The 21997-nt window shown below is 34.3% G+C and overlaps 1 protein-coding gene across 6 annotated transcripts in view; it reads right to left on the bottom strand.

Moving 5' to 3' along the window:
• The window catches only part of DPH6 (diphthamine biosynthesis 6), a 228052-nt gene that overhangs the window by 187219 nt on the left and 18836 nt on the right, over positions 1 to 21997 (bottom strand). For 4 of the 6 annotated variants that reach the window (XR_005216488.1, XR_005216489.1, XM_037834360.1 and 1 more), the window contains exon 4: positions 5201 to 5380. The exons of 1 other annotated variant lie outside the window; for it this stretch is intronic. Coding sequence is in view for 3 of the 5 variants with exons in the window: in XM_037834360.1 (XP_037690288.1) it covers positions 5201 to 5380 (180 nt within the window). In the remaining 2 variants the exon portion in view is untranslated. Of the gene's footprint in view, positions 1 to 4842; positions 5381 to 21997 lie in introns of those variants that run through there. One more of the 6 variants, XM_037834362.1, reaches the window with a different exon arrangement.

Below are 21997 nucleotides of genomic sequence, written 5' to 3'. Positions count from 1 at the left end.
TACAGAATAAACAGGACATTTCCTCTAACAGTCTGCAGTGGCTGCTCCGTTGCTTCTTTGTACAGTCTTGGTAAATTATGCAGGCTCTCACTAGACAGAGCAGCTGTAATTCACTGTCTTCAGTAATGTAATCTACATTTATCACTATTTTAATTAAGCAGATTCCTAATTTGGTACTTTCATTGCAAAGAAAAAATACCTTATTCATTTTTTTTGGTAGACAGCATCTTGTCAGTTTTGTAAGCCAGAATTTAATTTTAAACATGGTTCTTAGTGTAATCAGTCATTGTTTTAAAAAGAACTACTATATTTTGTTTATTTAAAGCTAGTTCATTTTCATTTTATAGTCTTAATACATTAGTTCCTTCTTTATAATGACTAGAAAATAAAGATACTTGCAGCTCTCAATTTTAATCCAAGTGATATACTACAAGAATATGTGGGTTATCATAATATGAAATTCAAGATTCCTCAAAATCAATATAAAAACCACATCAGAACTTTACAAGAGAAATAATGTTTTACTGAAAGCCGAGAAAATTCAAAACAGAAGTTTTTTTGGGCAAAACTATTTTTGTCATTGGGTCATTTGAAATATCTGAATTTTGAGCTAAATTCATCACTGTGGAAATACAACAGCTTTTAATCATTTAAAGAAACATTTCTAAAAAATTTTCATTCATTTCTCATTATTATTTGTAGCTAAAACAATTTCTATCTTATATTTAAAAAATAAATTGATGAATTATATTAGAAGTGTGCTTGTTTTAAACGGTTCACAGAGAAACAATCACTTTCTCTTGTGAAACAATTGTTTCACAAAGAAACAATTACAGCACCATATTAAATTGTGCATTTTAATACATATGTATCTCAAATTTTACATATCAATAAAATGGCAATTTTTTGATCGATGTTCAAAAAATTCTGTTTTTAGCATACATTGGGCATTTTTTTAGGTGACAGGTACAGAATTATGTGCTATGCATTCACAACAAAGTAAGACAAGGTCCCTGCAGGCAAAAATATAGTGCATGTGTGGACATACATGTGTACACACACACACACATAGTGCAGTACCAAGTGACTTCCAAATTTTTGTTCTTTGGAAGTAGGCCCATCTCCACTTCAACCAGAAATGCTCCACTTACATCTATTTTTACATATCCTATTCTTTGTAGATGGGTGGAGAAAATAAAAGCTACTAATACAGAACAATATGAATAAGGACTCTAGACTACCACTATAAACACAGGTAAATGAAAAAAAATTCCTGAGTATACTAACGGATTCAGATGCAGTGAATACCTTCACTAAAGGATTCAAATTTCAGATACACTAAGAGAGAGGGGAAAAGAGCCCCCCCCACCCCAGTTCTCACATGTTGCCAAATATTGGTTTGTTTTGTGGGTTAAATGTCTACTAAAATAAAGTTTCTAAATTTGGCCTATTTAAAAAGTTTAGGGATAAGGTCGGTAGAGAGCTGAAAGTAATGTACCTCCATTTTGTTAGTATACATTACCAAAGGATGCCACAGCAGCTTTCAGATTCACATAAATCACCAGAAGCTATAATTTTTTTTTTATCTAAAGTACACTAAATGTGATCCAGATTTATATTAAATCTTCCCCAATACAAAACAAAGCCATTTACCTTCACATTGTGATATTCAGAATAACAGTTACCATTTGAGCACCTATAAAGACCTCGGCAACTTATATACAATATCTCTAATCTTTACAAAAATCTCAAAAGATAAGCTGTTTTTACTCCCATTTTACAGATGAAAAAGCAAACTCAGGGGTTATGAGATATTTTCAATATTACATAGTTAATACACAGAGAAAGTAGGATTTGGGTCTATGCTCTTTTTACTAAAACATTTTTTAGAAGTCAAATAAACTTGGTCCATGGAATTTTTCTCTTCTAATCATATCTAAATATGATGCCTGCTCTTATTATAACTTAATAATTTCACATTTAGTTGTATTTCACAGTGAGAAAACTTAACTATCAACCTACATAATCAAATAGGTAATCAAAAGGGAAAATCTAAAATGAAAAAATCTAAAATGTAAATCAGTGCTAATGAATGACAAATACTTCAGTCATTGTGTAACTCCCTAGGTTTGAATTTAAATAATGTCATGTATAAAGCCTCAGTTACTCAATTCAGGAACAAGTAAAAGTTAATTCTAGGCAGCTCACTCAGGCTCTAATTAAATGAAGAAACAAGTACCAAGGGACCATATTATTTGAAAAAATACTCCTACTGGAGCTCAACTTCAAAAAGATATTTCATGAAGAGACAGTACAGCTTGTAAGATTCCTTCTATCTCAAATTACTCTGATGAATGTCTGATAACACTTGAGGTTTGCCACTGGGTAACAAGAGGTAGCCAATAATTCTAAATGAGAACTCAGAATGGTCTTTTGTTCCCTTTCTTTAAAGTAAAGCCACTAGTGAAAACCAAGAATGTCTACTGAAGAGAAAGGGATCTCCTGTCTGAGTAAAAAAATAAAGTTAAATATCCGGCTGGCTTCTTACCTGAATATTCCAAATCATCTGCATTTATCTACTGCTCACTAAAAGACTATAGAGGGCACTGTTGTATCAGCTTTGAAGCTTTACAATAGAAGCCTAGGAAAAGAAAACTGTCGATAACGTACAATTTCTTTAAAGGGTCAAAGCATGGAAATCTACGAAGTCTAATATAAGGGGAAAAAAACAAAATGTATGCTTTTCTAAAATAGACCAGGCGTCAAAGGGGCAAAAAAACTTGACAAAAACAACTGTCAAATTGAGAACACTGCACTGCACACACTTTGCATTTCCCTTTGTAGTGCTTTAATGAAAAAGGTAACTAATCATAGCACCTCCTTATCCATTGGAAACAGCACCCCACTGCAGAATCCTGTTACAATCAATAGGAAAATGAATGTGGCACCTCATGCAATCCTTCCATAATTCTATCAACAGAAAGAATGCAGTCTGTTTGCATACTTTTGTCTAAAAGGCCAATTCCATTTGTCCCCTCTTTGGGTAAAATGACAGCTACAAATCAATCACTCTCATACGAAAGTAAAAACACTGCCAAAAAAACAAGGCTCAAAATTAAAATTCTCACCTTTTTTAAATGTAATTTTATTACATGTAAAAACTCAAATTCACAGCAAAATAGGACAAGTAAGTTTTTCCTCATAAAAGTACATTTTGTACTATTGTGCAATATAGTGCCAGTTACATATGGCAATACTCACAAATGTTATAATTATATATGGTGAACATTCAATTAAGCTTCCATATTTTTATGTTCTTTCACATCATTCCTGTTACAATTCTTTGAAACTAAATTCAATTAAGTACAGTACCAAAGCTTTTTAAAACTACATGTGTTTGCAATGTATCCAATAAACCTAGTATATAAAATATAAAGCTTATTTCAATACCACTTAATTTTTTCCACTTGTTTATTCACCAAAAATTTAAATTTCAGCACTACAAATAATACAAAAGTGAAAAGGGAAATTAAATTATTTGATTTTGGTAATTTAAAAATAAAGTCTCCTTAATTGGTTACGACTTCATGTTAGGGGTGATGGAAAATTTTGGTAATAGATGGTGGTGATGGCAGCACAATATTGTGAATACCACTGAATTGTATATTTGAAAGTGGCTGAAATTGGAACTTTTATGTTGTATATATATGATACCACAATAAAAACTTTTAAAAAGTAAGATAATAACAATAATAATGATGTCCTGAGTTGCTGAAACCCTGAAGAAACACTAATATTACCTATAAGAATTATAACACCATTATCCAGCAAACTAGAGATAATGTATAAAATTAGAAACGAGGATTCTCTGTTAATGCACATCAAATCACACCAACACACCAGGTTAGGTAAATCAACAATTCAGGTACCATCATAAATCTAAGGCCTCTAATAATAAAGAATCCCAAATTCTCTAGGAAAACCATATACAACTCATTTTGTCACTCTCAAACTTCCAAAGAGATTAGCACCTTCTCTGAAATCAAAGTGCAGAACTGTGAAAGTGTTAAAAATTCTTCAATAATATGTCAACCCACTCATAAATCAAAAAGAGGGGAAGGGGCTTCAGATGGTACGTAGATTTCATTTTATTACAAAAGTACCAGTTTAACAAGTTATTTCCAGCCAATAAAAGTCAAAAGTAAAGTATTGTTAAAGTGGCTACCACTAACTCTAAGCCTTTAACTTATTCACTTAACCAAAATGCTACTTCAGTATTGTTCCCTTAAATTAGTAATTTATGAGTTTTGCTTAGTCTCCTCCTGGGGCAAAGCAGTTTGTAGGTATGATGAATGCATGTAAATAACAGAAAACTTTTATAATGGTCTAATAATACATTAAACATAATAAAATAACACTTTTTAATGAATGTTAAAAGCACAATCCTATGAGCCAGTTTGTATATATAAACAGACTAGATAATTCAAAGAATCTGTAAGATCTGCGAGGAAGTAAATGCACAAATTCAGAAAATTAAACACAAGCTTATTGTTTTTCATTGATCTTGTAAAATGTTTACAACAGAATCAAAATGCTGCTGTGACTATGAAGAGTAGGTTCCATGCAATTTTAAGGAAATCTTAGAGAAAGTGTCACGAACTCTGAGAAAATTTATTTGTAATACTATTTTTCATCTACCATAAGGATGATTGCAAAAAAAAAAAGTCAGGTAATATCTTTTTAATATTCAGGATACTTAACTGGATATTTTAGTTTACTATTAGAAAGAAACATAGCATATTAAAATCAATTTTAGTTAACTCTAATTTATGCAAAGCTTGATTGTGAGCAATAGCTGCTAAAAGGAATGCTGCACTGTTGATTCATATATAAGCATTTTACTTAACTACATTGGATAATAGCAGTGCTCCTAAAGGAATATAGAAAGCAAAGTGATTAGCAGTCATTACTGTTAATTAGTGTTCACATTACAATCCTTGGGATGAATCTCCTTTAAGTTGAATACATGGAAGTTTATTTTTGAAGGTTTGCCAAACCTTGCCTAGGTAAGTATTGGAATAAGCCGTCAACTACCAGTAAGGAGAATAAAAAGCAGGGACAGATCAGCAACCAATTAGTATGTCTAAGTTTTTAAACAGGAAAAGGGTTGAGGGGAATAAGTAAAACTGGAAACTCATACTTTACATTCTGCAATCTTGCTGATAAAAGGAGGAAATGTGTGTTTATCAAACTTGCAGTGAGTGCACAGTTCACTTGGAGTCCTGTAAACAATCGCCTGGCTGCCCACTTCCAAATGCATGTGAAAATCTTGGAGAGTCAGAGCATCATATTCAGCAAGCAAGGTCACTCTAGTGATGCCCTGGAAATGGGAAATTAGGAAAACGTGGCAATCAGAGGTTTAGGACTGACCAGAAAAAGCCCTGAGGCTGGCTTACCATCTTTCACCACCAGCCAGGCTGTCTCTGCTTATTCAGTATTAACACAACAGGACTGCAAGTGAATGAAAATAACTCTGCACACCTAACTGGGACATTGGCTTTCTTGTTTAGAAAATGATAGGCATTTGCTACAGAAAGAAAAACAAAAAACAAAAAACAAACCTCAAACACAGCTTTCAAGAATCAGTTCTGAAAGAAAAACTGTCCACTCCTTAACCTTTATAAAGGACCTGAGGAATGGCCAGCATCCTGCTCATCATCAGATTTCCTCTCCATCTATATACCATTCTGTGCATTTTAAATGGAGGCCAAATATTCAACATGTAAAATACAAAGAATGATAAACTGAAACTATTCTTTGCCAAGTACTAAAACCAGAGTCTTTCTCCCCATACAGGACCCAAATCCCATATTCATCCTTCTCTCAAAGAAATGTCAAAAGCAATACAAGCTCATTACAGAAAAAAAAGCAAAACATTCAAATATGCAAAAATCATACAAACACCATTATTAATTTCCACATATAGACCTAAAATACATCCTTCAGATATTTTTCTATGCATAATTTGTATGAATGGATTTTACAAAAATGTAATTATACCATAGAGAGTACTTGGTAATCTATTTCCTTTTCCTCACAATATGTACAGATGTATTTCTGCAACTTCATTTTGATGACACAGAATTCCACCGTATGGCTACATCAAAATTTAGTTTGCCAATTATTTCTACAACTTCAAGTACATCTTTATTTCCCTAGGATAAATTCCCCAAAATGGAAATGCTTGGTAAAGAGTGTATATTTTTAGTGTCTGATAAGTAACTGCCAAATTACCTTCCAGAAAGGCTGAAACAATTTACACGGCCATTGGGAGCACATAAGGATACCTTGTTTCTCCAAGACTGAGTATTATTTCTTATTACTGTCAAAGTGAGAATTACGCTTTTTAATTAGTAAAGCTGGACATTTTTTTGGCCATTTGAATTTGTCTGTGAAATGCCTGTTCATGTCCTTAACCTATTTCTCTATTTATAAGTATGCTTTTAAACATCACCAAAATAGTAAAGGATTCCCTATCAAAAGATACCTTAGGAAATTACCAAAGTGAGATTATCTTAAAGAGGATATAACTGAATAGACATTCAAAGACCCTATTAGGATTAGTAATTTTGCATGAACCTTTTTACAACATATTATAGAAACGGACTCCCCAGCCCGCAACCCCCTCAAAAATATAATGCAAATTAAACACCTGAACTAGTGTTGCCAATACTATCTCACTGAAGCTACTTTTGCTTTCCATAAACAGAAAACTAAGCTGGCATCATCAGCAATGCTTTGCTGTTGTTGTAGCTATCTTTTTAATTTTTTTGTTATTACAGGGAACAATATCTAACTCAAACAGATCAAAAAAATTCAAGTTGCTTTATCAGCTATTTTGATAAGTCAAGGAAGGAGATTGTAACTATGGATGATAGACAAGTTCCTCATGCTATTACCTTGGATCAAAGACTTAATTAAAATTTGTCAATCTTCAGAAAAGTACTAAATGTAAGGAAAAATGAAAAACGCTACCCTCACCCCCGAAAATCAACTCAATTTAGAGGCTTTTCTCACAGAACCAGGAAACTGAAAAAACAGGCAAATGTATTAATTCACCCTCAGAAACAAGTTTAGATTAGAATGCAATTTCTAATTCAGATAATGATTTTACTTTTTCAAATAAACCATCATTTAAAAATCTGCAAAGTTGTTACCTAGAACAGTGGTCCTCAAACGGTCTGTTAGGACTAAGTTGTTTTGTTGTTGTTGTTGCTGTTTTGCATGTGTGTGTTCTTTTTACTTTTCAAACTTCGAAGACTAAAACTTTTATAAAATACAGCAAAGTTGAATTACAAGAAAAGCAAATTCAAAAAAATACAAAATATGGGACCAACATTTCATTATTTGACTCAACAGATATAAAATTATGCCTTCAAATTACTACAAAGGTTTCTAAATTTCTATACAAATCTCTTCTTGGACTAGTAATAAACACTTCCTGGACTAGCACCAGTCCCTAGGCCCCACTTGAGTAATCTAAAACTACACTGGGAACTCTGAAATGCGATGAGATCAAAGACAGATAGACCACTTTGATCCCTGACTTAATAACCTCCCCTCCCCTTATCAAGCTACATGCATGCTCCTCTGTCTTACTATCAATTCATACATGCCTTGTTGGTTTATGCATACCCCACATATGTATTTTTAAATAGTAATATCTGCACTAATGAACACAAATACAATGCTGAGAATGTAGTGATTAAAAGTACACAGCTAGAGTGTGTAACTTTGGACAAGTTATTACCTCTCTGTATCTCAGTTTACTTATCTGCAAAAAGGAATAATAAGCCAGGGTTGATGTAAGAATAAATCAGAATATAACATGTAAATAGCTTACAACAGCAAGCTGGTAGTGCTACAGCCTGGCAGACAGTGCTACATAAATAACAGCAATTATAATTATAATAAGAAAAAAAATAAGACAGAAATAATTGAAAAACAATCACATGATTCTGGGCTTTCTATCAATATAAAGAGGAAACTAAAATTAGTTGCATGATTTATAGGGGTCACACAATAAAAACACTCTAATAGTTATGGTAAGGCAAAACTATTACAAATACTGAGTCCTAAGAGAAATTTCATACTTGGTGTGCCGGTTTGGATGTATTACATACCCCAAAATGCCATGTTATCTAATGCAATCTTATGGGGGCAGACATATTAGTGTTGACTAGATTGGAACCTACTGATTGAGTGTTTCCATGGAGGTGTGGCTCAGTCAACTGTGGGCAGGACCTTCAATTGGTTAATTTCCATGGAGGTGTTACCCCACCCATGCAGGGTGGGTCTTAATTAAATCACTAGAGCCATATAAAGGAGCGGACAAACAGAAGGAACTCAGAGAAGCTGCAACTGAGAGACATTCAAGACAGCCATTGAAAGCTGACATTTTGGAGAATGCCATTTTGAAACACAACCTGGGAGCAACCAGTGAAGGTACCTGATTGTTGATACCTTACCTTGGGCACTTTCTGGCCTTAAAACTGTAACTCTATAACCAAATAACCCCCCTTTCTAAAAGCCAATCCTTCCTGGTGTTTTGTAAAATGGCAGCATTAGCAAACCAGAACACTTGGATACTCATAACGTTGACTGTGATATGGTGAAAATCCTCAATACATCTCTAGAGTAATATATAACTTAGATATTTGAGCACCTCTTATATAGACAAGGCACCATGCTGACCAATGCATAGTATCCCAAGTTGAAAAAAACACAGTTCCTGCCTTCAAGACATTTATAAACAGGGAAGATATATCATATATGCAATAATTATGAAAAACAAGGCATGATATAATAACTACCCAAAAAAGGGTACCAAATATAGTAGAAACTCAAAAAGAAAGCTACATTTAGGGAAAATCAGAAGTAATGCCTGTGGCATCCTTATCCTTCTCTCCTTCAACATAAAATCTAAAGGCCTATTTCGAACCAGCCAGAGCATTTATAGGTTCCCACACCCATTACCTCTTCCCATCACTTCTTACCTGAACTTTCAACATGCCACCTTGCACTCTATTTTTTTGAGACCTTAATAACTCTCTTAAGAGATGTATGCCATTCTCAGTGGCCCTCCTACAACTTCTCTCTTAACTCTTTAGAAGCCCCAGAAGGTCTTTCTCACCTCATAGCACATAACATAGCATGTGTTCTAGGCTAAAAGGAAACTGACTCCTGACAGCCCTGAATAACCCTGGGTTACAAAACTTTCTGAAATTGATGGCTAAAGCAGTAGCTCCTAAACTTCTAAAGTGAACAGACCACTGTGAGAATATGATAAAAGTTGGGACCTCTCCCCAGAAAAATTCATATACTCAAAAATTTGCATAAAATCTTAAGAGTTCAAAGAAACCTCTCCCCTCCAGGTTAAGAAATCCTGTATCACGTGATCCTGCACTGTGAAGTTTCCAAGTCAGATTCCTATTAGCTCTTTGTGATCAAACAGGTTCTATGACTACCCAAAATCAGCAGAATTTGGGTGAGGGTTAAGGAAGTCACAGAAATGGCTATGAGATCAATAAAAATGTTTAAAGGAACTAAAATGTAAAAGGCTCAAAAGGGTTATTTATGAAATGATGATGATTCTCCCTCCTCATCTGACCTCCTTGTTAAATCACCATATAAGAAAGAGTCCATGAGGGAACTAGTCTGAAAAGACCATTTCAATGGCCCTAAATTCAACCCAACTTTTCACAAAATGAAATAAAAATACCTCCCTCTTTTGATACATCAATATATTTTTATAGTTATCTATGAGGACCAGTATTAGCTGAATTTTGTCAAGGTTAAATAGGGTTAACTTTGTTCAATAAGTTTAATTCAACAAGCTGCTCACTGAGTTACTCACTGTGTGCAAGTGCACGAAGAGCACATATGGCCCCAGTATTGCAGATGCAGATGCTACGAGTAAGTATGTGCTGATGTTGAGAAGCTGCTGCTTTTATACTTGGGTAGATACATAATATCCCCAATTCTATGGCCTCTGGACACTCACAGGCTGTTTTAAAAATAAACCTCTTAATTCTTCATATACTCTTTGCAAAGTCTAAATAGTCTAAACTTGGTTCATCTAACTTTCAAATGGAAGTCCTTCCCTGAGGCTTTTTACAAACGAATTTATAAGAAAATCTACTGTTCAGATTTTTAAAAATAAGCAGAGTTAAATCTTAAAAGAACACACGAATATAAACACTAATGTAAAGAAAGTATTTACTAATTAGATCCTTTGTCATTTGGAGGCTCACCTCTTTTCTTCTTTTGAAATTACCTGTGCCTCAATTTACCCACTTAGGAAACGAAAGAGAAAACATAATTCCACATGCCATTTGGAAGGCTAAATTATCTGACTGAAGGAATCTTAAACAAGACGTAGGAGGGCCAAAAATTATAGGCAACAAAGTAAAAGGATAAATTTAATCCAATATATAATATAAATTTGTCCCCATTAAAACCTCTTTCACAATTTGAACGATTACCATTCTTTTTTCTTCTCTGTACTAACTTACTAATAAAGCCAAAGAAGAATTACAGTCATCTCAATGCCCACTTGCAGTTACTACTAAATACTAATATGCTAATGGAAATTATGGAATGGGAAAAAATAAGTGACATTATTCAACTTTACTGGATTATTTTGGAAGCTATAGAATAAAGGAGAAAGAAGACCAGAGACTGGCATGAGTTTGACAAGGAAAAACAAAACAAAACAAAACAAAATAAACACTAATTTATATGCATCTTTTTTTCTAAAAACCTAAAGCATTTCTCATAAATTTTCTAGTTGTTCTAAAAACAGATGAATGAGAGAAGAGAAAAGATATATCTACATTTTACAGATGGAATAACTGAGTTCCAGAGAAACATGGTTCAGCATAATGACTGTTACAGTCCAAGCTTTACATGATGTCCCATAAGAAATAAAAAAGAATGAAATACAACCTCTGCCTCCCTAGGTACTTATAATCTTTAAACAAAAACAAACAACCAAATCCTACAAGATAAATACATAAACAGAGTAACTCTAAATACCAATATAGAGTAAGTACTGTTAGAACAATATAATGTTATATGAAGGTCCAAAGGAGGGAGAAATTGTTCTTTTGTCAGTGGGGACAAATCTAGAAAGACTCTCAGAAGGAGATGGCATATGAAAGAAGTTGGGGAAGACAGATGATTTCTGACTGGAAAACAGCATTATGCAAGCTATGACATGGATGAACCTTGAAAACATTATGCTACATGAAATAAGCCAGACACAAAACAGCAAATATTGTCTGAATCTCCTTATATGAACTATCTAGAATAGGCAAATTCATAGAGACAGAAAGTAGATTAGAGGGTACTAGGGGCTGGGGGGAGGTCAGAACAGGGAGTTATTGCTTAATGGGTTCAGAGTTTCTGTGTGATGAAAACATTTAGGAAACAGACAGCGGTGATGGTTGCAAAAAATAAAAAATAGCATTATGTAGGAAATGAGGGGAGGAATGAGTTTTGACCATAGTCAAGTTCATTTGGAACATAGACACCATACAGGAAAATACTAGGAAAAGACGAAAGATAAGTTGAAGTCATATTGCAAAGAGCGTGGGAGATTGATGATAAAATTTCTGACAAAGAGAAAAATGTGATTGGATCTGCATCTCAGAAAAATTAACCTAGCAGGAGTATGCAGGATAAATTAAAGAGGGTGAGAGACTGGAGGGTGACCATAAGGAGAATGTAAGGTGTCAGTGTATAAACCTGAAGCCAGTCTCAATCTGATGTGATGCCCAAAAGGCAACAGAATCTATTAAGACTATATTTTGCTTGATTTATCAGTAAATAAGTTTTCAGTATAATTACCATAGTAATTTGAATCCCATCTACATGCATGCATTACTATCACGGATTTTGCTTCCTTCTGTGAATCCATACTATGTGCTTTTATTTAGAGTCAAAAAATGAGGATAAAATATTTTAGTTGCTGTGTACTCCATCTAATTCTATGGAGAAAATGTTAAATGTTCAATTGAAAGGACCATCAAGACCAAAATTTACTAAGAATTAACTTTGATTAAATGGAGCCAGATTGATATGAAGCATCTTCTATAACATCCTATATCAGATTAAAGAGATAACAAAGATCAGACGCTATAAAATCTAGGATCATTTATTCATAATATATATCTTTAATGGGTTGCACTGTGTCCCTCAAATGGATATGTTCAAGTCCTAAACTTCTGGTCCCATGAATGTGAATGTGACCCTCTTTGGAAATAGGATCTTTGAAAATGTGATTAGGTAAAATGAGGCCAAACCGGATTACGGTGGACACTAATCCAATACGACTGGCATCCTTATGAGAAGGCAAGAACTGGACGCAGAAAGAACACCATGTGACAACTGAGGCAAAGACTGAGGCTCAAAGATTGTTGGCAAACAACCAGAAGCTAGGAAGAGGTGAGGAATGATTCTCCCCTACAGATTTTTGGACTTCTACCTTCTGGAACTGTGAAACAATAAATTTCTGTAGTTTTAAGCCATCCAATTTGTGATACTTTGTTAGGGCAGCCCTAGCAAATTAGGCAATATCTCACATAATTCACTTTGATTATCAATATTGCCCCTGAAAGCTGAATAAACCTTAGCCATGGAACCATCAGTTTACAAGGCACTTTATATAAACTCCCTGTCATTGTTTACATGACTATTACCAAGAAGCTCGATCAATTCACCTCTTCAATGTCCCCTCTTTGCCTTTGCCACTGTTACTCACCCAGCTCATAACCCTTCAGTAGTCTAGTATCTTGTTTTCAAATTGAACTCCTCATCTCCAGAATGCTGCTTCTCTAATGCATTTCTTACATTATTAGTTGTTTAACCTAATGACTTTGAAGTTCCCTTCCAACCCTATAATTCTATGCCATTTGTTTTGCAAAATCCTTCAGGGTAGTGGTTTTCAAACTTGTTTGGCCATAAGAACTTGTTTAACAATAAGATGTATATATAATATAATAACCTAGCATATACAAACCATATTTGTGTGCATATATACTCAAGTTTCACAGAACAATAGCCTTACCATGTACAATGCATTTTGATATTTTGTATTTTATTCATCTCTTTCATTTAAACAAACGAACAAAAAGGTCCTGCCCATTATCTGAATTTAGAAGATACTATTTTAAGGGCTCTCCTCTGCCTGAGCAATCCTTGGCCTAAAATTTAAGATACTTTTTTCAGGCTTCAATCAACCAACCTTTTCAGACTTATTTCCCACTATTTCTGATAGCGAAATTGAACCACTCACTATTTCCTACTACATCACATGATTTCTTGCTTCCATGGTTTTGGTTAAGCTCTGCCCTCCAAGCACATTGCAGGCATCCAAAAAATATCTGTTAAAAAAAAAATGATTACAGGGCTATCAGCTCCAGTATCTTAAGGAAAACTTAGTCAACGTGCAAAAATCAGTTCAAGGTCTATTGTATTGTTGGGTGACCACCAATAAATTCTTGTGTCCCCCCCGCCCCCCCAAAAAAATTTAAGGACAACAACAAAGGAATAAAGTAGTTCATACTTGTCAGTCTTGGTAATGTGTCCTGGGTCATTTGACAGGGAATATAGCAAAGACATGGAAAACTACAAGTCTAGAAATAAAGTAAAAGACTGTAGGACAGAAACACACATCTAGCATTTTAAGCAATACAACTCCAAAAGTAAGCTTTAGAAAATAATTGGTAGCATAGTCGGGAAACAAGAAAAAAATCTGTTATTATTGAATAGTATAAAGAAAAATAAAACAGTAGAAATTTGAAAGAGAAATCAAACATACCCAACACTTTAAAATACAGAGTAGATGATAAGAAGACATCTACAGATCATAGAAGAAAGGAATACATGGATGTAAAATTAAGTCAATTGAAGAATTTATAGAAGCAATAAATCAAGGAAAAGATAAACAGAAAGAACATATACACACATAATAATTGATACCACGTAGAGAAAGCATATACACACACAATCACTGATACTAAGCAGAGAAAGTTTAAGGTTGAGGAGACAGAATGACAGTTTTGCCAGAATGAGGGAGTCATGTTTTATAGGCTTAAGGGGGATCTGTTGATGATGACTCTGGACCTGTGATAAGTTTAGAAACTCTAATAACTGACAACTGTGGTCCAGCATTTTATTTCCAAGCAGATCTTCATCATGGGTTTCCCCATGCATGCTTATCTTTATCATCTGGGAAGTCCAGAGATGACACAGCTTCAATAATGTCACACCTGGGAGTGAAAATAACACTGGTCTCTTTCAATTCCAAGTCTTCCTGTTTGAGTACAGAAGCAACACTAGAAAAGCATTTCTTGTGCCAGGGGATGAGGTTTAATGTCCAAAATCTTGGGAACTGGCAGGGCATAAGGCAAGCTGTGCAGTGCTAAAGAGCCAGCAGCAATCTGTACAGGGGTACATGCCTGTTTAATTAGTACCATGTCAGGGTCTGCCCTTCAAATCTTAAGGCCATCTTAATGTTTTCCCCACTTCAAACCCTTTGAATTTGCCATTGAGCAACCCAATGATCTATTCTAGGGTTTTCCCCTCAAGATCTGAAGTGACAAGAGAGCCATAAAGTAAACAGGTTTTCTAAAATGCAGCCACCAAAAAGCAGCTTGAAAAAATATCTGCTAAGCTTTTTTCTGAAATAATATGCAGCGGAAAATTAATATTACCACATTTAAGCACTGCCAAATCTGACAGTATACCTTAATTTGGCAAGTTTCACTATGATGTCCATATTCCATTTAACCTTCTAAACAGAAAAACCACTAAATGAATTTACAATGGTTTTACAACATGTTTTTTTAACAATTCCAAGGTTTTGGTTCCCCTGTGGTAAATAAATTATTATACAAAAATAATTTATTAAATTTTGGACTAAACTAATTGGTTCAACAATCCTTTATTTTAAGAGCCATCCTTATGCCAGGAACTCTGTTAGGCATTAGAAATACAAAATCAAAGAGCACTAAGCATATATTTGAGGGTTACACAATCTAGCAAGAGAGACAGCCATTTTTAAATCATCTTACTGATGTGCTGAGAACCACAATAGGGGTATAGATAAGCTGCCATGGAAGAGACAAGAAAAAGGTAAATTAGAGCAGGTTTCCCAGAAGGGTATGAAATGAGAAGTGGTTCTTCAAAAAAAACAAAGAGATAAAGGGTATAGAAAAGCACAAAGACTCAGACATGAAAAAAAATGTCCTGGAAATCTAGTTAGTTCATCATAACTTGAACCCAGAGACTTGTGTGGAAATGGCAGTACTGGACTACTAGTACTGCAAGGGCCTCATCTTAAAGAGCCTTGTGTGCCAGGCTATGGTGTTTGGACTTTATCTTAATAGTGAATTATTTAAGCACTTATGCAGAACAGTGAACAATGTGGTAGAAGGGCTGACTGGAGCACAGGATAATACTGAAGGCAAGTTGAGTAGTTAGGAGACTCTTGCAAAGTACAGTGGTAATGAGATCAAAGGGTCAGATTTCAGAAGTCATGTGAATATTATGAATAGGACCTAGAGATCTAGCAGTGGTGGTTGGGGCAGGGAAGTTGTGGGGAGGAAGAGGGTGAGTTGAGAAAAAGTAGAAGTCTAACACTGAGGTCCAGGTTTTGCCTTAGGTGATGAGGTAGACAAAGATGCTATTAATCAAGATGGAAATACAGGAAAGGAACAAGTTTATGCAAGAAGATAATGAATAAGTTTTGAATGTGTTGAGTCTACTATATCTGTAGGATATTAAGGAGGAAAAATAATGAGAAACTTAATATATAGGTCTGTGCCGGTTTGAATGTATTATGTCTCCCAAAACACCATTATCTTTGATGTCATCTTGTGCGGGGAGACCTATCAGTGTTGATTAGACTGTAATTCTTTGAGTGTTTCCATGGAGATGTGCCCCACCCAACTGTGGATGATGACTCTGATTGGATAATTTCCATGGAGGTGTTACCCCACCCATTCAGGGTGGGTCTAAATTAAATTTCTGGAGCCAAATAAATGAGCTGACAGACAGAAGGAACTCAGTGCAGCTGTGAGCGACATTTTGAAGAGCAACTGAGAGTGAAATTTTGAAGAGGAGCTACAGCCAAGAGGGACACTGAAGAATGCACAAAAGCTGAGAGAGTAGCTGCAGATAAGAGACAGTTTGGAGACAGCTGCTGAAAGCAGACTCTTACTCCAGAGAAGCTAAGAGAGGACAAAACACTCTGAGAGCAACTAAGAGTGACATTTTTGAGGAACTGCAGCCTAGAGAGGAACGTCCTAGGAGAAAGCCATTTTGAAACCAGAACTGTGGAGCAGACGCCAGCCAGGTGCCTTCCCAACTAACAGAGATTTTCCGGGCACCACTGGCCATCCTCCAGTGAAGGTACCCTTTGTTGATGGACACTTTATGGCCTTAAGACTGTAACTTTGTAACCAAATAAACCCCCTTTTATAAAAGCCTATCCATTTCTGGTGTTTTGCATTCTGGCAGCATTAGCAAACTAGAACAGATTTCCTAGACTGTAAACTCACTGTTGTGACTCCATGGCCAACTATTTTTCAAAGAAGATAGAAAGGAAGGAAGGGTGAGAGGAAAGAAGGGAGAAAAGAAGAGAAGAAAAGGAGGGAACAATAGAAGGGGTGGGAATGTTAGATTAGGTTGGCCAATCTGGAATTCAAGAGAGGTCTAGTCTGAAAATTTAAATGAGGTGTACAGTATCATGTAAGTAGAGATTCAATGGGTATTATAATATCACACCAAAAGACTATACAGAATAAGACAACTAGTGACAGACTTTTAAGGCTCTCCATTAATAAGGAAGAAGATAAAATAATCAGTGACATCAGAGATAATAGAGAAACTCAATTGGTGGTCATTAGTTTAAATCTGTTACCAGCATTTTCCCCTTTCAATCCTTGCTTGAAGTTGGGTTAGCACCTTTTCTCTTTCTGTTCCCAATCTTTAGTAGGTAATAACAAATAAGGCAATCAAGAAAAGTAAAAGCAAGGAGCTGAATTAACCTACCAGTATGAGGTATGTAGTTATATGGTCGTTATTTTGTAAAGTCTACAGTATAAACAGTGGAAAACAACTGAAAAATTTTACACAGGGAAAGATATGACCTTATCTGTATTTTACAGAGATGACTCTGGTAGCATAATGGAGGTGAAATTGTAGTACAATAAGAATGGTCTTAAAAAAATATTAGGGGACTGGAAAAACAAGGAAAAAAAAACACAAACAGTGAGATATTTAAGGGTAGACCAGCATACAACCTACTGACCTACTGGATATGGAAAATGAGAGAGAAGGAAAATTCTAGGATGGCTCTCAAGTTTGTAAACAGTTGGAATAAATTTATTTTCAGGAAACTTGTTGATATTAGACCCTCTGCCACTGTTCACCCTTCTACCATCAACAACCTGATTTATATTTGGAGACCTATGACTTCAACTTTCATTCCAGGAATGGTGCATGAGTAAAGCCTGCCCAATCAAATGAAATCATTACCTCCCAACAATTGGCTCATGGATAATCCAAGCCAGACCAATGAAAAACAATGAAACATAGTAAATTTTCCTTTGAGCTATTTAATAAATCTAGAGCTTTTACTCCTAGATTTGAACCAGGAAGAATATAACTGGTAGCCATCTTCTAACTGTAAGAGTCCTGAAAGAGAATGAAGTCAACAAAGTAGAGGCAAGAGATAGAAACAGGAAAGAAGGGGAGGGGAGGGGAGGGAAAGGAAAGGAAGCGAAGGGAAAAGCAAAGAAAGGAACGATCAGATCGTAACTATATAATACATATCCTATGTCTACTCCACCTGTAACCAGACCTATGTACCCTTGATAATTGTCAATAAATTCTCTTTTCATTTAAAACAGCATGAATATGACTGGTTTAAAAGAATCCTAGCCAATACAGTGAGCAAAGTAGCAATTAATGTTTTCTAAAATAGCAAATTAAAATCCAGTTTTTTCAAAAAAACATTAAATCTTTACTTACAAATGTTTCTTTCAATGGTAAACATTCCATTAAAAGAGAAAAAAAAAGAATTATTCTCATTTGGTGTACTTAAATTATAACAAAAATGCCCATTAGGAATTTAAGGTCAACACTACAAAGACAAGATGTCTAATAAGAAAAAAAGAGCATGAGAGAAGAAAAGTAGCAGAGATTATAAAAGGAAAACTAATTGAATATTCAACTTAAGTAAGAATATTAAATGAATTCTGTTAAAAGGAAATTAACAAAGATTTCTTGATCAAGAGATTCCATTAAAATGAATGTAAAGAGAGGAATTGAGGATAACCTCACAAAAATAAAGAGAACAGGAGGGGAGTCACCAATAAGCAAAGGATTTCCATTTATTTATGGAAGTTAGAGAGCAGATAAAGAAGTAATGATGTGTGGTAAATTGGCAGTGAAGTCATAACTTACTGTTTGCATGGAAGAGAATAAAGCCATGAAGGGAACAAAACCAGGTTACAATATCCTGTACTCCAGCTATAACAGGTGTAAGATGTAAAGCTGAAAACCCTAAAGTCAAAAGCATTCACAGTCAGCTTTCCTCTTGACTCATTCTTAGATATGAACAGGCAAGCAAGACAATTGAGAAATGCCTACAATATGAAAGAAAAGAAAACGTAACAAAAAAGACCCGAAAGAAAACACTACTATTTCAGGGAATAGAAGACAAATTTTAAAATCTCGAGTATGGATTTTAAAGAGGGAAGTACAGATACTGCATCTATGCAAGGAGATTGTATAGAAAAAGAAGGTGGTTGTTGTTATGAAAAAGAAGAATCAATGAACAGGAAAGGAGTTCTTGGCACTGAAAATGATTGCTAAAATAAAAAAATTCAGTAAGAATGTAAAGGGATTTTAAAAGGAAATCTCAGAGACAGAACAATAAAAAGACAAAGAAAATATATAAGAAAATATGTAAGAAACTATATAAAATATATTTTGTATATATAAAATATATAAGAAAAGACAAAAGACATGAAGGTTCAGTCTAGGAGATACAAACTTTGGAAGTTTCAAAAAAAGAGAATAGAGAAAAACAAAGGTAGCAAATTATCAAAGAAATAATGGAAGAGGATTTTCCAGTTATCCTCATGTTGTAGTTCTCTTGGCTCTGCCAAATTTGACATCATTTGCTTCCCTCATACACAAAATAAAAAAAGAAGCCACAGCAGTTCTACGTCTCACATTCACAGAAACCTCTGAAAAGAAGGAGAAAAAGCTTATCTTCTGCCAAGCACCCATCATCCCAGATTTCATTCTATTTGGACCAACTTAGGTTAACATAACCACCCCTGATCCAATCACTATGGCCAAGGGAATGCCATGTTGCAATTGGCTTTCAGCAGGATTATGTAGTGATCCCTGAATGAATCAATGAAACAAGAAGGACCTGAATACCCTGCTACTCAATAGGAAGCTGTGGAAGAGATGCAGTAGAAGGAACCTACAAGGTCCAATACAATATTACTGTGACAATTCAGTACACCAAAGATAAGAACACAATTGTAAAAATTAAAAGAAAGGAAAAATGAGTCACATTTTTAAAAAGAAACAACAAAAAATCACATCAGCTTCACGTTTCTTATCAACAAAATACTAGAGGCTCAGGGAGCAATGCTGTCAATAATCTGAGGAAAGCAACTTTCAATCTAAAATTTTAAGTCCAACGAATGTATCAATGAAATGTAAGGGCAATAGGGAACAGGAACATTTTCGAAATGTAAGAATATGAAAGTACCCTCTCTAAGGAAGTTTCTCAAAGATAGACTCTACAGAAATGAGGAAGTAAATCATGAAAAAAGAAGGCATCAGATACAGTAAACACTGGCTTCAACCCAGTAAAGAAAAACCAATATTGATCCTTAAAATATATTTTGATATATTTAAGTCACCTGGTCTAGGCTTATTACATTTCTATTAGTTTTCATTAGTTCTACAAAATAGTTAGGAAACTTAAAACTCTATACATTCTTCCAGGTCATTCCTACTTCTTTTCATCAATTAGTATATTAAACTCTTTGTAAAAAGGAACATCTCCTACTCAAACTTTAGCTCTAACATTTGGGGGAGAAAAGCTACAAAAACAAAAGATATATATGAAAGTCACAAAACTGCAACCTGTTATAAATAAATGTTTAAAATGAACATGAATCTAAATGCTCTCAATGCTCTATTAATATTCAAAGGATTTTTAAAAATGCAGTTCTATCTTTTTCTTAGCACAAATGAAGACTAACTTGAATTATAGCTCTTCAAGATTCGTTTTTTTCCATAATTACTCAATTATTCATTAGAATATGTAAGATCTCTATTGGAATCTTTACACTAGTGTTTCATAAATGGATTTAACTATAAAAGCCTGGTTATACAATCTCTTCCATAAAAGCAATATATTTCCGATATTTATGTCTTTAAAATATCCTATAGTAAAATTAATATTTCTACACAGGAAAAGAAGGAACTATTTAGTCTCCGACAACTTGATAACATCTCTTTCAACTATAGTTATAATTATCATGTACGAACTTCCAAAGCAGAAGTTGTCAAGATTTAACATTAGCATTAATTTATGTCATAACTGACGGTTACTATAAAGATAATGGCAAAGCATCCATTTCTCCAAAGACAGCACGGATCGAAAGGGAAATTTCTTCTCAATTATTACTAATCTGCACATTTTTAATTAAATTGATTAGTAATTTATTATCTCTCCCTTTCTTGGAAGGCTGTTATTATCACAGAGCTTCTCTGAAGTTAAGTTTGCAATTTTTAAGCAACCCAATTACTTCCAGTGTGAGTCTCACCATTCTGTAATACTGATTTATGTTAAAAAAGTTAATATCCAGTTTCTTTGTACCCTGAAGAAGCAATCTGAAGAACCAGGATTTGTACTCAATATATTACACATCAAAGTGAACAATGTCAATATCTAAGTTGCATCCTTATGGAAAGAAGACCACAGCAAGCAGTACGCTTTTATGCCTTCTTCTTTGTTTGATAATCAAAATGGTTGTTACTAGCCTGTATTTTCCCAGAGGGAAGAAATGAGGTCCCTATGACTCCCTTTGAAAAGAATCTACTTCTTAAGCCATCCATAACTGAAACAGTAGATTATGAAACTACTTAAGGTTTTTCTCTATGCCAGTTTTTTCTTAAAAAGGATAAATAAAAAAGGAATAGGTTCTGACATACAAAATAAGAAATATTTTAATCCAGCAAAGTTTAAAAGTATTTGAGTGCTTCATATATTATTAGAACAAAAATCCTTTACTGGTATTAAACTTTGATCCATATTAAATTTAAAGTATAATGTTGTAGTAGCTATTTGGGACTGGCAAATTTTCATGATAGGAGTTCATGATACAACTTCTGAAAAGGCTGAACTTCTCTAAAGAGTGAGAACGTAAGCTGCAATGTCATTTGGTAGAGGAAGGGGCATAATCTTCTTTCCTTTGTCTTGTGAAAAAATGCTAAGACTTTCAAGAAATACTGGCTTAAATTTCCTATTTCACCACATACTCATATGAATTGACTACGACTGAATGGATAAAAATTGACATTTAAGAAGGAGAATACAGAACTATATTCAAATAGTTGGCTATCACTGAGAATGAAAAGATGATTGCCCAATATAAAATCATATCCATTAAATAACATTTACTGAGTATAATTCCTACTAGATATATGAGCCCTATACTTTCCTAAATTTTCTGTCTAGAGAAATTAACAATGAGTGTACAATGGCTGCCAAACTTATATACTGAGAATTAAGTATTTAATTCATTATTCCTTCATAAGATTTAAGGAAGGCTGTCTCTCACTTCCTTTAGGTCATTCAAGAGTCACTTTATCAGAAAGACCTTACTTAACCATC

Source organism: Choloepus didactylus, chromosome 4 (genome assembly GCF_015220235.1).
Source record: "Choloepus didactylus isolate mChoDid1 chromosome 4, mChoDid1.pri, whole genome shotgun sequence".
NCBI classification, from domain to species: domain Eukaryota; kingdom Metazoa; phylum Chordata; class Mammalia; order Pilosa; family Megalonychidae; genus Choloepus; species Choloepus didactylus.
Note: the sequence above shows the minus strand (reverse complement) of the source record. Positions and strands in the feature narration are given on the sequence as shown.